The sequence below is a fragment of the Amblyomma mixtum genome, chromosome 4 (assembly GCF_055824585.1).
Source record: "Amblyomma mixtum isolate Tamu chromosome 4, ASM5582458v1, whole genome shotgun sequence".
Taxonomy (NCBI): domain Eukaryota; kingdom Metazoa; phylum Arthropoda; class Arachnida; order Ixodida; family Ixodidae; genus Amblyomma; species Amblyomma mixtum.
Window position 1 is genome coordinate 8,914,981 of NC_143015.1, and position 16,991 is coordinate 8,931,971.

At 49.2% G+C, this 16,991-nt stretch overlaps 1 protein-coding gene across 1 annotated transcript; it reads left to right on the forward strand.

Moving 5' to 3' along the window:
* The first annotated feature begins 1,726 nt into the window (after positions 1-1,726).
* Positions 1,727-14,221, forward strand: LOC149345641 (polyhomeotic-like protein 3). The gene is made up of 2 exons (XM_089585264.1): positions 1,727-1,791; positions 13,786-14,221. Exon 2 carries the CDS (start codon positions 13,840-13,842, stop codon positions 14,158-14,160), a length of 321 nt encoding a protein of 106 aa, XP_089441390.1. The 5' UTR covers positions 1,727-1,791; positions 13,786-13,839; the 3' UTR covers positions 14,161-14,221.
* The last annotated feature ends 2,770 nt before the right edge of the window (positions 14,222-16,991 follow it).

Consider the following 16,991-nt stretch of genomic DNA (forward strand, 5'->3'; position numbering starts at 1 on the left):
CGAGCCCGGCGGCGTTCTACAAGTTCAGTGAGCGAGAGTACTTTCATGGACTCTGAATGCTGAAGAATCGTCTATGAGTAGTGCAGAGCGATATAATTACCGCAGAAGAAAGCGCCGTGTAGAAGAGCCACCGGACCGGAGAGAAGAACGTCTTGCTAAAAGAAGAAAGACGTATGCAGAGAAGTAAAACGTTGTGGTGAACCGATGCGGCGACATTATGGCTCAAAGACGGAAAGAACAAGAGATGAGAGTCGGCGAGTTTGAGTCTGATACGCGTGAGATTGAGAAACGCTTCACGAACAATCCGTTCGGCTACGAGTGCATGCCAAACCACCAGCAGAGCCAAGCGCAGCCAGGGAGCTATTGCTTTCGCAATCACTCAGGCTTGCTTTCGCAATCACTCAGCTAACTTTTTTCTTTTGTATCCGAAAGCATTTGAGCTTTCTGCATTGTGTTTTTCTGAGCTGTTTGCCTGTTTCATTTGTATTTTGAACCGTTATGTTGGCATTGTACAGAATATGTTCGTTTTTTGATGATATTTCTGTACAACCCACCCCTCATGTAATGCCCCTTCTTTGGGGCATTTGAGGTACTAAAATAAATAAATACATAAACCTGTAGAGCGGAGAATTGCGTGAAATAAGGCAGCGGATAACACGATGAACGTACAAAGTAGGGGACTACTTGACGCATCACAGAAGAAAAAAGCTCTCCACCGCCGCGGCCGGGATCGAACCCGAAAGACGCGGGTTCTATCTATCCCGGCCGCGGCGGTGGAATTTCTTTGGAGGAGAAATTCTAGAGGCCCGTGTACTGTGCGATGTCAGTGCACGTTAAAGAACCCCAGGTGGTCGAAATTTCCGGAGCCCTCCACTACGGCGTCTCTCATAGCCTTAGTCGCTTTGGGACGTTAAACCTCATAAACCAACCAACCAACCAACCATTTCTGCGTCAGAAATCACATCTCGCCGTATGAGACTCCGAAAACGGACGTCCCCCCCCCCCCCTTAGGACCGCCACTGGCTTTACCCCCCTGGTCGCGAAACAAGCGAACAGGAACCTCTTGACGACACGAGCAAGCAATACGCGCTCGCAGCTCCGAACGCGCGTCCGTGTGTGGTGGATTTCAAGAAAACAAAACGAAGATGACAGAACAAAAAGTCTTAGGGTGGGTCACAGAGCAGCTGCAGAGCTCGTGTGAAGGTTTAACGCACGAAATCGTCCTCCAGGAACACGAAAATTACACAAAATGCACACAGAGTCTAACTCAATATGGCTGCTAGCGCTGCGCTTCACTTTCCGGGCAGCTGTCGTCTGCTGACTTCCTCGCAGCCCCAAGTAGCCAGCGGACAGGCAGAAGCGAAAAACGAACGTGTTGCTATGGCGATGCGGGCAGCTTTCTGATTGGTGGGCGGAGTTTTCGGGCTGACCAAGAAAATCATATGCAGGACTCGAGCCCGCAAGCAGTCCCGGGCGGTCCGCGCTTGAAAAACGAATGCGCCCATGTGTCTGCCGCTTTCCGAATCTCCGACCGCAGCGCCGTCAGAAATGGGTGGGTCACCACGGCGTACGAACGTTTTCAAGCGGTCGAATTTTTTCGCCGAAATCACTGTCAGCCGACTGAATAAGTAACCGAAAACAAATATTTTGGCACTAAAGATTCGTTTCAACGCAACTTACCACTGCAGTTTGCAGACGACCTCAGCAACGCTATAGCAACGCGTTCAAGAGCAGACGACAGGAACGCCGCCGCTTTGTTCACCACTGGCGGAGACAAGCAAAGGCCCTCCGGTGAGCTTCTTCCAATGCACTTTGCTAAAGCGACCATAGCGTAAATCGAGGAGCTTAGTATACTGACTCTACAAAGAGGATATCCGACAGGACGTGCCTTTAGCGGCGTAACCAGTAACGGCCCGCTTTCCAGAGTATTCGATCGCATCGCCGGCAACACCGCCACAGCCTCTGAGCTACCGTTTCGCAAGCAGACGCATTTTAAGGCAAAAGCCTTTAATGCTTCATACTGTCGTGACCAAGACGTGTTAGCAAATGTGTCTGCGTTTCGGATGCAGGCCTTATATGGGCATATGCCAATCAATAGCCAATCGGTACTTAATCGGGTGCACTCGAGACAGCGGAACACGATATAAAGGGATTCTATGATTATATCATTGTATTTAATGTCTAAATGATTAATTAGTAATTAGCAGGAGTTAAGACGTGGGACTCTGCACTGGGCGTACCTTAACTAACGCTAATTAATCAGTGTACTAGTCAAGGTCACGTTGACTATCACTAACCATGCACTGACTAGTATCGCGTAATGTGTGTCATGCTGAACTATCACTAACCATCATTAACAGACGTTTCCAGACGTTTCACAGACATTGTGTCGAACATTCAAGAGTGTTTTATCACTTGACAGCTGAGTTACAGGACATGATGCATGGCATTGGAACAATGGTAAAGACCAATCAGCCTAATTAACCTTTCCAGTCAGACCACATAAATACATAAAACGAAGTAAGAAATTGGTCGAGTTGGGGAATCGAACCAGGGTCTCCGGTGTGTGAGACCGGCACGCTAACCACACTGGCATGCCAGCTCGTTGGTTTCCGTGCTGAAAAAAAGTTCTATGAAGCAATAACCTCATAGAGGTTTCATCATAGAATATCATTCAATCTGAATGATATATTATACAATTTGTGTGATTTCTATGTCATCTCTATGATGACTGTATGATTTTACAGAAATGTATGACATTTGCCAATTTTCTATGATTTGTATGATAAGTCTACGATATTTGTATGATAAACTGTATGAGTTTATTGCATCATACAACTTTTTTCAGCAGGGTTGGAATGAACAAAGGCGCGTCTAGCTAACACGGCGTCATCGTTCACTCCCATCTTCCTCCCTTCCCTTAAGGCGAGGTCAGGTGTCCACCGAGATATGCGAGAGATACATTGCCTTTCCTGAAAAACAAATTTACCGTCCAGCTAGGCGTAGAGCCGAATGGGCGAGGGCGTTCTGTGGACTCCCTGGCAGCGTTGCAAGACGCGATCGCATTCCACTCTTAGAGGCGAAGCTTAACACCTTAACCACACATCAGTGAGACAAGCAGCAACACCGCGCTTAAGGCTTTCGCCTCACCGCACTTTAGGTCAGCAAAGTGCCCCCATGAATTTTTATTGCGAAAGCAAAAATTCAGGGGGGCACTTTGTTGACCTAAAGTGCGGTGAGGCGGAAGCCTTAAGTGCAGTGTTGCTTCTTGTCTCACTGATGTGTGGTTAAGGTTTTATGCTTCGCCTCTGAGTGGAACGCGACAGCGTCTTGCAACGCTGCTAGGAAGTCCACAGAACGCCATCGGCCGTTCGGCTCTACGCCTTGCTCGTCGGTAAATTGGTTTTTGAGGAAAGGAAATGTATGCCTCACATATCTCGTTGAACACCTGAACCTCACCGTAAGAGAAGGGATGCTGGTGGAAAACATTTATTTACACATACACTACTGGAGGTTATGCATGAGCTGACCCAGAGGGGGCCAGCCGTTACAAATACCGGGTGGAGGTCCCTTGTTCGGGACGCCAGTGGCGTCGGCCGCCACCCGGGCTCGCGCGACCAAGTCCCGTTGGGTCTGCAGGTCAGAGCAGCCGATCAGGGTCGCCTCCCAGTCCTCCCGGATTGGGTTGGGGTGAGGGGGGATTGCAGGGTTGGGAGGAAGATGGGAGTTAACGAAGACACCGTATTCACTAAACGCGCCTTTGTTTATTCCAAACCATCAAGCTTGCATGGCGGAGTTGCTAGCGTGCTCGTCTCGCACTCCGGAGACCCTGGTTCGATTCCCCCAACTCGACCAATTTCCTACCCGGTTGTATTTACTTATCTGGTCTGACCAGAAAGGTTAATTAGGCTAATTGGTCAATTAACTAATTAACAAAACTCCGTCCCACTTAGTGGGAGCATCACTATACCATCCCTTTAATTGGCTGCATAGTTGCTAGCCAAAATGCAATTGGCCCCATTTGAAATTCGCGCACTGTGACGTCACGACCATTTCGACCAATTTAAAAGCGTGACATTTCTGTAGAGAACTCCTGCTTACAACGATGAGGCATTAAAAGCCTTAATACTACTCGCACTTTCAAGCCTATGCGTGACCCGGCCGCAGTTACGTTTAACCTTTAGCGGAGTGAATATGGGCGACCAACTCGCTCCTCCAGATAGCCCGGCTGCAGTTACGCCGGGCCGCGCAACTGTGGCGCTACTGCCACTGTGACGTCATACCAGCTGTAGATTATGTTTTCTTTCTCTCAGTCGCAACATCAAAAACAAAGGGAGGAAGATTTGAGTGAACGAAGACACCGTATTCACTAGACGTGCCTTTGTTCATTCCAAACCATCGAGCTGGCATGGCGGAGTGGTTACCGTGCTCGTCTCGCACTCCGGAGGCTCTGGTTCGATTCCCCAACTCGACCAATTTCCTACTCGGTTTAAAGCGAAAAGCTTCACTACGAGGGTTGGAGCGGAGTTTCGCATATGCCGCATGCCGCGACCGAGTGATGTCACGGAAAGGAAGCGACGCCTGTCACTCATGTCTCGATGGACACCCGAACCGCGCCGTAAGGGAAGAAAAATTCAGGGGGGGCACTTGGTTGACCTAAAGTGCGGTGAGGCGAAAGCCTCAAGCGCGGTGTTGCTGCTTGTGTCACTGATGAGTGGATAGGATGATAAGCTTCGCCAGTAGGAGTGGAACGCGAGAGCGTCCTGCAACGCTGCCAGGGAGAGAAAGAGAGAATAAGCTTTATTTATAGCCTTTGAAGAGGAAGGCTCTCTTCTGGCGCAGGCGGGCTACTGTCGCTTGGGGGCCTTGATCTCTCGGATGTCGGCGACCTGGTCAGCTCTCTCTGTGAGCAACTTTTGTTGCCACAGGTTATTCCGCTGAAAGGGTTCTTACTTCAGGCCCGCATGATGTGGTTGAGGTTAGCATACTCTCCGCAGCTTTTGCAGGCTGCCAGGGAGTTCACAGAACGCCGTCGTCCGTTCGGCTGTATACGCCTTGCTCGTCGGTAAATTGGTTTTTAAGGCGAAAGCCTTTAATGCCTTATACTGTCGTTAGCAGCCGTGTCGACAGCCGTGTCGGCAGCCGTGTCAGCAGCCGTGTCGACAAATGTGTCCGCGTTTCGGCGTCACTACCATAAAAAAACCGTGTCGAGGCTCAGAATCGAATGGGGGAGGTGGTGACAAATCGCGGCTTCAGCCGTTTATCTGTTTTAAGGCGACAGCCTTTAATGCCTCATACTGTCGTTAGCAGACGCGTCGGCAGAAGTGTCGACAAACGCGTCGGCAGGAGTGTAGACAGACGCGTCGGCAGGAGTGTCGACAGACGCGTCGGCAGCCGTGTCGACAGACGCGTCGGCAGATTCGTCCGCCTTTCGGCGTCACTGCTTAAAAGGCTCAAGGTTCCAGCATGAATAAAGGCGCATCTAGTGGATGCATGGGCTTCATAAATAAACTAAAAGGAGTAAAGTCAAGAAAAGGAAAAATGAAAATAAGAAAAAAACTAAAATAAAACAGAATAAAAATAAGATGTGAAAATAAAAAACAATAACAGTAACAAAAGGAGCAAAAAAAACAAAATATGAAAAATAAAAAGTAAATAAAAACAAACAGTGCGCCAGTAAACGCTTTCGCCTTGCAGCACTTTAGAGAGCCAAAGTGCCCCCTGAATTTTTTATGGGAAGCATACTACTTTAGCTACCACTTCAGCCCTTCACCGTGGTTATCCGCCTCCAAATCACGTGATACATGACGTCACACCACGTGACACGATGACGTCACGACAGTGGAGAAACGGGGGCCCACCTCGCGCCGTCGCTGTGGTGGTGCGCCTCGAAATCACGTGACACGACGTCACACCACATGACACGATGACGTCACGACAACGACGTCACACCACGTGACACGATGACGTCACGACAGTGGAGAAACGGGGGCCCACCTCGCGCCGTCGCTGTGGTTGTGCGCCTCCAAATTACGCGACACGATGATGCTTCGCATTCTCCAGGCTTAACCAAGTTAAGCCTCAGCCATTTTTTTTTCAGCCAGCGTCCGCTTCGGCGGAAGCGGTTGTTGCTGCGACGCGCGTCTTTTCTTTCCGTTTTCTGTTTCCTCTGATCTTTGAACTGCAACCAACCCTAGGTAGGCAGCTGGGCGAGGGTCGCCTCCTCTCCTTCCCCTCCTCCCCCACCAGAACCGCCGAGACGCAGGAACTCAAGCGCGAGCTCGCCCTCTTGCGAGCTCAAAACGGAAAACTAGCCAGCGAGCTTAACTCGCTCAAATCCCAATTCCATACTCCGCCCGCGTCGAGCGACGAGGCAGAAAACATAACAGACAGGGAGATCCCTCCTCCTGTGGAGAGTCTTGCCGCGGCCATGGAGACCCGGGTGACCTCCCCAAAATTATCCATGATACCATCGCGCGTCAGGTGGAGAGTGTCATCGCACAGGTGACACAAGCCGTAACGCACATTATCCAAAAATGGATAAAAGTAGGGGTGTGCGAATATCAAATTTTTCGAATACGAATCGAATACGAATACTTAGTTCCGAATATCGAATCGAATATCGAATAATCAGGGACATACGCATTTAATCACTACAAAACATTTATTTGGGCACCTAAGAACATCACAGTTCAACTATCGATGATTAAATGAACACAAAAGGTGTGTGTGGCTGCACAAAAAGTATCAAAGTCTCGAACATTTTTCTTAGAAGAGTGGAAATATCAGAGAAGATGGCTAGTACACAGCATTGATTAAGGCTAGCTTGCTATGAGCACAAAAGTGCGTTGCTGGGATGACGTAAAAGGTTGTCGTGAAGGAAAACCAGCTGCACCACATGGTCAGACAGAAGTAGTTCCCTTCTAACTGAAACGACTCCTCCAGCCACAGAAAATGGCCTCTCACTTGGCACTGACCTGGCACGTATTGCAAGGTACTTCGTGCACAGCTCTGACTACACCAGCTTCGCAGGTATAGCCACAAAAAAGCTCACCAGCGCAGTCAGCTACGGCATGGCCCTTGGAGGAAGAAAGAATTTTCCTTCCGTGTAGGCGCCGCCATGTTGTTATATATCTGTCGATAGGGCTTGCGGACCGAAATGAACGCCGGTGTTCACAATGAATATTCGGCTAGATACGAATATTCGTGTCGGATCGAATATTCGAAACAACACGAATACTTGGATTTCGAATCGAATTCGAATACTAAAAATATAATATTCGAAATATTGTTGCAGGAAAGAATATATTTACAGATATTTACAAATAGACAAGAACAGCTGCGAGCGGCACCGAGAACACAGTCCGAACTTCGTTGTCCTCTTCAACTCTTCCCACTCCCACTCGTGCCATCGCTCTTTGTCGTCGTCGTCTACCCGCATCAGGACCCCCGGCTGCTGAAACGCCGTCTCGGCGTTAGGGCGGCGACGTATGGGCGTCGTGATAAGGTTTAAGGCGACAGACGTGGACGATGTCGGTGGTGGCGCCAGAGGACGATGGCGAGGTTTCAAGGGGAGCAATTTCATAGTTCACGTCGGTAGCACGGCGCACGACACGGTAAGGGCCACGGTAGTGCGAAAGGAGCTTCTCGGAAAGACCGACGCTGCGAGAGGGCGTCCAGAGAAGGACGAGTGATCCCGGGGTAAATATATTCGAAAATTTCGAATATTCGCACACCCCTAGATAAAAGACAATCCGCGCGTCCTTAAACGCGTAGGACCCATCAGGGACGCTAACCGCCCCTCAAAATTCAATAGAGCTATTCCCGATGAGTTTGACTTTTCGGAAGACTCCTGCACGTCTGCGCCGGGCACTAGCGGACTGGGGAGTCTTAACAACGTGACCCCACCCTCCGCCTCCGACCATGGACCCTAACCCTAAGTCGCGAGCAAGAACAACTCAGCCGCTTACACCAACGCAGTGGAACTGCCGAGGTCTCAAGAACCACAAGAAGCGGACTCATCTCCGCCTCTATCTTGAGAACCTTGAGTTCCTCGTCGCCGTGGTTGCCCTTCAGGAACCCGGCGCCGGTGCCAAACTCACAAACTACACTACATTTCAACACAACCCGCAGACATGTATACTTGTTCACAAGCGATACACTGCGCAGGAGGTCACACTTCCCACAACACCGTCTTTCCCATACACGATAGTTTCAGTGCTGCCCCTAAAGCGGTCTGACCCACCTGTACACATTCTAAACATTTACTGCCCACCGAAACCTAAGAACGTCACGTTCAATGAAATTTTCACTCAAGCTATGCAGGTGGCGGGTAGGGATCCCCCCTAATCGTCGGCGATTTCAACGCCCCGAGCAGGCTATGGGGATACCCCTGGGAGGAAGCTTGCGGAACTTCTTTCCACACTTGGACTCACCCTGCACACTGACCCCGCCAACCCAACACCTGTCGGCAATTCCATTCAACGAGATACTTGCCCGGACCTCACATTTACACGTAACATACGCAATGCCGACTGGCTGAATACAGAGGACACTCTAGGTAGTGATCACTGTATAATCAACACAACCATTTACATGCGTCCCATGAAAGGCCCACTAAAACAAGCTTGTATCCCTGACTGGACGACTTTCCGCACCCCTCTACTTATCGTAGACCCCCTCCAGTCGGGATACGGCGCCTGGTCCAGATCGCTCACGTCTACACTCACACAACACGAACAGCAGATACAGCTCACAGAAACACAAACAGACGTGGACAACCACCTTCTCCACCTTTGGGAGGCCCGTCGCAGCCTCACGAAGCGATGGAAGAAACAGAAACATAACAGACGCCTAAAGAACCGCATCCTCGAACTCACACAACAGGCAGCGGAATATGCTACACAGCTAGCCGACACTAACTGGGTGGACCGGTGCAACGCGGCTGCTCGCCAGATGTCTGGCCGCAACACGTGGCGCCTGTTCCGCGCTCTCATCGATCCAATACAAACACGCACGGAAACCCAACGCCAATTACATAGGGCCTTGCACAACTTTACAGGAACGACAAAACAGCTAGCGCACACGCTCAGGGATCGATACCTGTGCACCACTAAGGACCCCCGGCAGGCGGCGTACTCGTATGCAGGCGAAGAGAACACGGAGCTGGACAAGCCTTTCCAACTCTACAACCTCCGGGCAGCCTTAAGCAAAATGAAGCGGGGCACTGCACCCGGGCGAGACAAGGTTACGGTCAAGCTCTTGGCCAACCTTCCCGACGCAGCCTACGCCGCGCTCCTCATCAATAGCATTTGGGCGGAGAGACTCCTCTCCCTCTCGATTGGAAATCGGCTCTCGTGACCTTTATTCCGAAGGCCGGCAAGCCTATTGATGTGGAGAACCTTCGCCCCATCCCCTTCACGTCTTGTGTCGGCAAGCTGATGGAGACGATGGTGCGCGACAGACTCTCCGATTTTCTCGAAACACAGCACACTTTCGCGGACACCATGTTCGGTTTTCGCCCTCACAAGTCTGCGCAGGATATACTTCTGCAGCTTCACCACGACATCTTAGATCCTGTCGAATGTCCCCACAACGACAAGGTGGTTCTGGCCTTGGACCTTAAAGGCGCATTCGACAACGTCAAACACGAAGTAATCCTGGACCACCTCAGTAACACCAACTGTGGCCACCAAACATTCAACTACATAAAATAATTTCTTACAGACCGTCAAGCCTACATACGCATACAAGATGCGCAACACGGGCCATACACCATCGGCTCGAGAGGAACACCTCAAGGCGCGGTCCTGTCTCCCCTCCTCTTCAATTTGGCAATGCTTCATCTTCCCTCCAAATTGTCTTCTTTGCCTGGGATACATCACGCGCTTTATGCGGATGACATTACAACCTGGGCCAAGCAAGGTAACCTGGGCCACATGGAATCCTGCCTGCGAGCAGCGGCGACCCTAGTCGACGACTACGCGGCCTACTGCGGACTCCAGTGCGCCCCATCTAAATCAGAATTTGTGCACATACGTCCCTCCCCTCGGGACACAACTCCGCTTTGAATCAGTCTCCCCTCGGGACCGATCCGGGAGTCCAAGGAGATCCGCGTCCTTGGTCTCTACATACACCATCAACGCAGGGTCGACACTACCCTAGCCAAACTTCGCACATTGGGAGACCAGGTGGGCCGCATGGTCCGCCGGGTCTCCAACAAGCGGGGCGGATTACGAAGCAAGGATGCACTGCGGCTTGCCCATGCTTTCGTAACGAGTAGAATCCTCTACCCAACCCCCTACTTGCACCTGCGCAAACATGATGATGACCAACTGGAGGTCATCCACAGGAAAGTCATCAAGCGGGCTCTCGACCTCCCGGTCACCACGTCCAACCAGCGACTTCTGGCCTTGGGCGTGGTAAACACATTCCGGGAGCTTCGAGAAGCCCACTTAGTCAACCAATACACGCGTCTTGCACAGACCACGTCCGGTCGCCGCCTCTTGGACCGGCTACACATCAAACATTACTACCATATTGAGGAAAGGGAGAGAGTGCCAGAACCCTGGAGACGCGCCCTCCGGGTCCGACCCCTTCCCCGCAACATGTCCAGAGAAGACCATAGCGGTCGTCGCCAGGCGCGCGCGGAAGCGTTGGCGCGATACCATGGTAACCAACAACACGTGTATTACGTGGACGTTGCCGGCCCACACCACGGGGTGTGGTACACGGCCGCAGTCGTACACAACACAAACACAGTTAACGGGCTCACTTTCAAAGCCTACAGCGCAACACACACGGAGGAGATTGCCATTGCTCTGGCTCTCACTACTCCCAAGTCGAAACACATCATCACCGACTCGCGAGGGGCCTGTCGGAACTATGAGTTGGGCTGGGCTCCCCCCCTTGCCTAGCGCATATTGGAATATAGCTGCCGATGCGAAGATCCAACTACAAGCAACCTGATTTGGGCCCCCGGTCACCAGGGCCTCCAGGGAAACGAACCGGCCGATCAGGCCGCCCGCGCACACTCTGCCCGGTCTCCCTGTCCTTGGACGCCTACTCCCAATCAGACAATCTGTCCCTTACGTACATTCAAACACATCACCGATTATTACAAGGAGGAGCACCGGCGCTACCCGGCCCCTTGTAAGGGATTGGATCGCACTGACGAGCGCCTCCTCATCAAAATTCTTACTAACACTGTACTGTGCCCGGCGGTACTTAAACATTTCAACGCATCCTTTGATGGCACGTGCCAGTTCTGTGGGGAGGTGGCTGACACCTTCCACATGGTTTGGGCGTGTCAATCAAACCCATCTATTCCCCCCCAACCCCACCAGAGAGGACTGGGAGGCGGCCCTGCTCGGCTGTCAGGACCTAAAGACCCAAGAGGGCTTAGTTCACCGGACGCGAGCGGCGTTGCTTGCCAATGGGGTCCCGGAATAGGGGCTCCACCTAGTAATGTTAGGGGAAAGGGCCAATAGGGCCTACCCCAATCACCTCTCTGTAAATATTTATTGCACTATAAATGTTTTTCAGCACCACCACCTCTCTCTGCACGTGGCAGCGGTGGTGGCTCGGCTGGAGCCAGTTGGCAGGCCCGTGCAATTTCCTTTTCATCCTTCTCTCAGTCGCAACAACACGCAACACTGAGAATCGAACCAGGGCCTTTGGCATTTGAAGTCATTAACTACTCATTTGGCATTTGAACTAGTCGTTAACCACTCATGACTAGTTAGTCTTGATTGGTTAATGACTAACTAGTGATGACGAACCATTCATGACTGGTTAGTCATTAGTTAGTCATTAATCACTCATGACTAGTCATTAACCAGTCATGACAAGTTACGACTGGTTAATGACTGGTTAGTCATGACTAGTCATGGTTGGTTAGTCATCACTAGCTAGTCATTAAACAGACATCACTAGTTCATCATTAACCAATCATGACTAGTTTGTCATAAACTAATTATTCATGACTAGCTAGTCATGAACCAGTCATCACTTAACTAGTCACGACTAGTTAGTCATTAACTAATCATGACTAGTTAGTCAACAACCAATCATGAATAATAAGCCATTTATCATGACCCAATTAGTCATGGCTAGCCAAACCAAGTCGCCCCATAGCCGCCTCGTGTGTGCCAACGGCCGTGCCGCCAAGGTTGTGTGGAAAGGCTTTCGCCTCGCGCACTTTACATCGTCAAAGTAGCCCCTGAATCTTGGAGGGAAGGGAATGTATCTCTCGCATATTTCGCTGGAAACCTGAACCTCGCCGTAACGGGAAGGGAGAAATGGGAGTGAACGAAGACACTGTATCTACTAGACGCGCCTTTGTTCATTCCAAACCATCGAGCTGGCATGGCGGAGTGGTTAGCGTGCTCGTCTCCCACTCCGTGCTGCTCTCCCACTCCGGAGACCCTGTTTCGATTCCCCAACTCGACCAATTTCCTACTCGGTTTTATTTATTTATGTGGTCTGACTAGAAATGTTAATTATGCTAATTGGTCTTTACCATTTGTTCTAATGCCATCCATCACGTCCTGGCACTCACCTAACAGGTGATGGAACTCTCTAGACATCTAGAAGCGCCCAACTATTAATGAATGTTAATGATAGTTAAGCATGACTTCCACATTTCGTGATACTAGTTAATGTATGTTTAGTGATAGTTAATGTGACCTTAACTAGTACACTGATTAATTAGTGTTAAGGTACAGGCGCAGTGCACAGTCCCACATGCCACTTTTTAACTACTACTAAATACCAATTAGTCATTTAGCCATTAAGTACGATGATATAATCACGAAATCCCTTTATATCATGTTCCGATGTCTTTTGATTTGCACCCGATTAAGTATCGATTGGCTATTGATTGGCATATGCCCATATAAGGCATGCACCCGAGACGCAAACACATTTGCTGACACGTGTTGGTGAGGAGAGTATGAAGCATAAAAGGCTTTTGCCTTAAAAGAAGCCGAAAAGCGGCTTTTGGCCGCGTCCACGGCCAGTGGCAGCAGCCGAATGAGTGAAGACGACGAAACTATGCATTGGGTGTTGCCTTTGCGCTTCTGATAACCAATCTTAACCGAGCTAAGCCACTGCCAAATTTTTATTTATTTATCTGGTCTGACTAGAAACGTTAATTATAATGCAATTAACATAAAATGCCTTAAATCGCGTTCCGATATCATTCGAATGTCATCGATTAAGCATCGATTAAGTAAAGATTGGCATATGCCCATATCAGGCACGTAACCGAAACGCGGACACATCTGCCGACACATCTGCCGACACGGCTGCTAACGACAGTATGAGGTATTAAAGGCCTTAATAGTCACGCAGCCATCATATGCCTGTGCAAAGATTAATTCTCCGCGCCTCCCCAGTGAAAAAATTTCTGGCACGGTTCCCGCTTAAGTATAATTGAGGAGAATAAAAATTTGCCCATTTGAGCACCACGTGATCAACGCTGCTATCACGGTACTAGTTAGGTCACGTGATCGCGTACTGTGAGAAGGACGCCGGTGAGTATGCACAGTATTTTGTCTGCGCAGCAATATTTTTTCATTGTGCTTAGATTATACTGACACTATAATTTGGAGGACGCTATTGAGTACACCCTGTATTTAGTCTTTATTGCAATATTTGGACATAGTGCCTAGAATACACTGGCACTATAATTTGGCTACTGAGATGAGTTGCCATAATGGCTGCCACTGCTGTTGCATGAATGTGGAGCTCTAGATCTAGACTCGGCATATTTACTCTACGCAGGAACTCTATGGCTTCAGGATCCTTACCACGCCAGTTGTCTGGATCCCGGACAACATGTCTGCCGACTCCAATCCTGAGGGGAAGATGGCTGACCCCAAGAAAGTGGAAAACCTGCTGGAGCATCTAGCTTTGCTGGCTGCCGAGAAACCGAGCGGCTGGACGGTGGAGGAGGCTGTGGCCTACATCGAGAAAATTCCAAGCTGCGGAGGATGTGCCGAAGAATTCCGTCAACAGCTAACCAATGAAGCTTTGTCTCTCTTTACTGAGGATTACCTGGTAGATACCATGGGCATGAGCTTAGAGATGGCTCTCAAGGTATGCGACGTCGTCAAGTCACTGATAGACAACCCGTCATGGATCCCGCGACTACTGTAATGTGAGCTGTATCAAGACATGGCCGCCGATCAGATGGAGCAAAACATCAGCATGCCTTCATGTGTGTGACCCACGGAAATCGGAAGGCTGCAAAATCCTCATGGATTGCACTGTGCCAGCGTTGCGCCTCGAGTGACTGTGCCTCTTGCAGTATGTCGGGACTTGCACCAGCGTTTTCTTCAAAATAAAGGGGATTTTTGGCATTTTTCTTCTTTCTGGCCCTACTCGTCGTTATTCGCTAGTATACCCAGTCCCAGAGCAACTGGGACTGCGTCACCAGGTGCCATATGTGATTAACGAAACAGTGCTGGTATGAACACAGGTTACTGGCAATCGGAGCTTAGGTCGCTGGATACTGGGAGATATGTGCGGCTTATATGGAACGTCGAGGTCTGTACCAAATAAAGGGACTGACATATTAATTACCGGCGGAAACACGTGTCATGAAATTATATTCGAAAAGAAAGTACCATATTGTAAAAAGAGCAGTGCGATATCAGAGGAAACGAAAAAATATATAATTTTAATTTGGCACTGAAAATTTCTTGATACGATATCTTGCGGTGAAACCATGCCATTATTGGTGAACCCACCACGTGACCGTATTTGTTTGAAGCGGTAACCACGGTCTTCTAGAACGTCACTGTCCACAGGACGGACCGCAGCGCGGACGGAAAGGTCACGTGAGGGGTGTGCCGAACGCGACAACAGACCGAAGACGGGGAAAGTTCTAGAAACTCCTGTCCTCGCTCATCTCGCGCTGCCCTCGATTCGCAAGCAAACAACAACGTGACCGCCCGTTCCAAAGGGGTGTGACCCTGGACATCACCATCATAAGTATATTGCTGCACTAAGCAAGAGGGCGTGTTTATGAAGGTCGGTACGTGGTCCTTGCATACGTCCGAGCCGCCACCAGCGTCAACGGCTACAGGAATCAATGCGGATCATGGACAGAACTACATCGTCATCGAGGCACCACTGCTATTTGCATCAAGCCATGGTTCTCTTACGTCATCAGGAAGCCTGCCTATAAAGACTGCACCGCTACCGGACATCTTCAGTGGGCGCGGCGAAAGGGCCGAGCAAAGGACGCTCACCATGCGTTTTGCTTTCACCCTTCAGGTTAGTTATAGTTCTTGTCTACGGAGCGATAACCGATTTCTCATTGTTGTGCCGCGCCCACAGAAGTGCTTGAGTATTGCATATGACTGTTTTTGTGTTTTGAAATTACTTGTTTGCGGAGACGTGGAAGAAAATCCTGGACCAGCAATAGAGGAAATGCTTCAGACTCTTAGGCAGACTATTAGGTCAGACATAGCTGACTTGAAAACACGACTGGAGAACACAGAGACACTAATACACAGTTTTGGTGTGCGTTTGACAGACCTCGAGAGCAAAGTAAACGAGATGCAGGGAAAGATTATTTCGAACGAGGGTGTCAGCTCAGCTTTAACAGACATACAGGTGACTCTCCAATCGCAGCATGCAAAATTAGTCGATCTGGAAGATAGAAGTCGCAGATGGAACTTAATTGTTGTCGGAATCGCAGATATACCTGACGAAACAGAAGCCGACTTAAGAAATAAAGTTATAACAGAAACATTCGAGCATAAACTGGGCGTTACCTGTTCGTCTGTCGCTCGTATTCATAGACTTGGAAAGCCTAAACCAAATCGACCAATTATTCTTTCTTTCCAAGATTTCCGAGAGAAGCAAGCCGTCTTGTTAAACGCAAAAAAAAAAACTGAAGGGAACAAACACTTATATTCAGCAGGATTATTGCGCAGACACGTTAAGGAAACGCAAGTCGCTTTGGGACAGTTCTAAACGTGAAAGAGACGCTAAGGAAAAGGTGTCACTTGCATACGATAAACTTAGAATCGGCGACAAGACCTTTCTTTGGGATGACGCGTTGAACACCAGAAAAGAGCTGCCGAAACCGAAAAGGCTATCTTCTTCTAGCTAGCAGTCAGAGCCTTGCCAACTACGCTTGCTGTCTCTAAATGCTCGCAGTATCGTAAATAAAGCAGATAAGCTTGAAAATCTTTTGTTGCTGTATGCCCCCCATCTTTGCGTTATCACTGAAACTTGGTTGAACGAGTGGATTCATGACGATGAAATAGTTCCACCAGCTTATCAGTTGTATAGAAGAGATAGAGGCTCTCGGGGCGGTGGTGTAGCAGTCATCGCGAAAAGGGGAATTAACATAGACGTTCTTGATCAAATCCACAATCACGAAAGTTTATTCTTAAGAGTGGTGTGGTCGGGAGTGACTTTTGTTCTTGTCACGGTTTACTGCTGTCCTGATTCAAAAGACGATTACATGATTCAGTTATATGATGAAGTTGTAAAGCTGCAAGGAAAAAATTTAATAATCACCGGAGACTTCAATTTGCCAAGTATTAATTGGAACGACCTTAATTATGGATGCTCCACTTCTTCGGACGCGCTTCTGGACATCATGCTTTCTCTTAACCTGGATCAAGTAGTAAAAGTAAACACAAGAGAGAATTCAGTCCTTGACCTTCTGTTCGTTAGTGAATTTTTTTGCAGTGGAAATGTATCCGTTGAGACTGGAATTTCAGATCATGAACTAATTTTTTTCACGTGGGCTAGGGCTCTTGATAAGCAGAAAAACACTTCTGCAGAAAACTTCGTTAAGGATTTTAATCGAGCCAATGATGTGGAAATAATAGACTATTTGGATACTCACCTTTGCGTTCCGGTGACTAACGTTGAAAGCGCATGGCAGTTGTTTCGTAATACAGTCACATATTGTGTAGAAAATTTTATTCCATCAAAAAAAGTGCGTAAACGTCGCTCAAACCCAT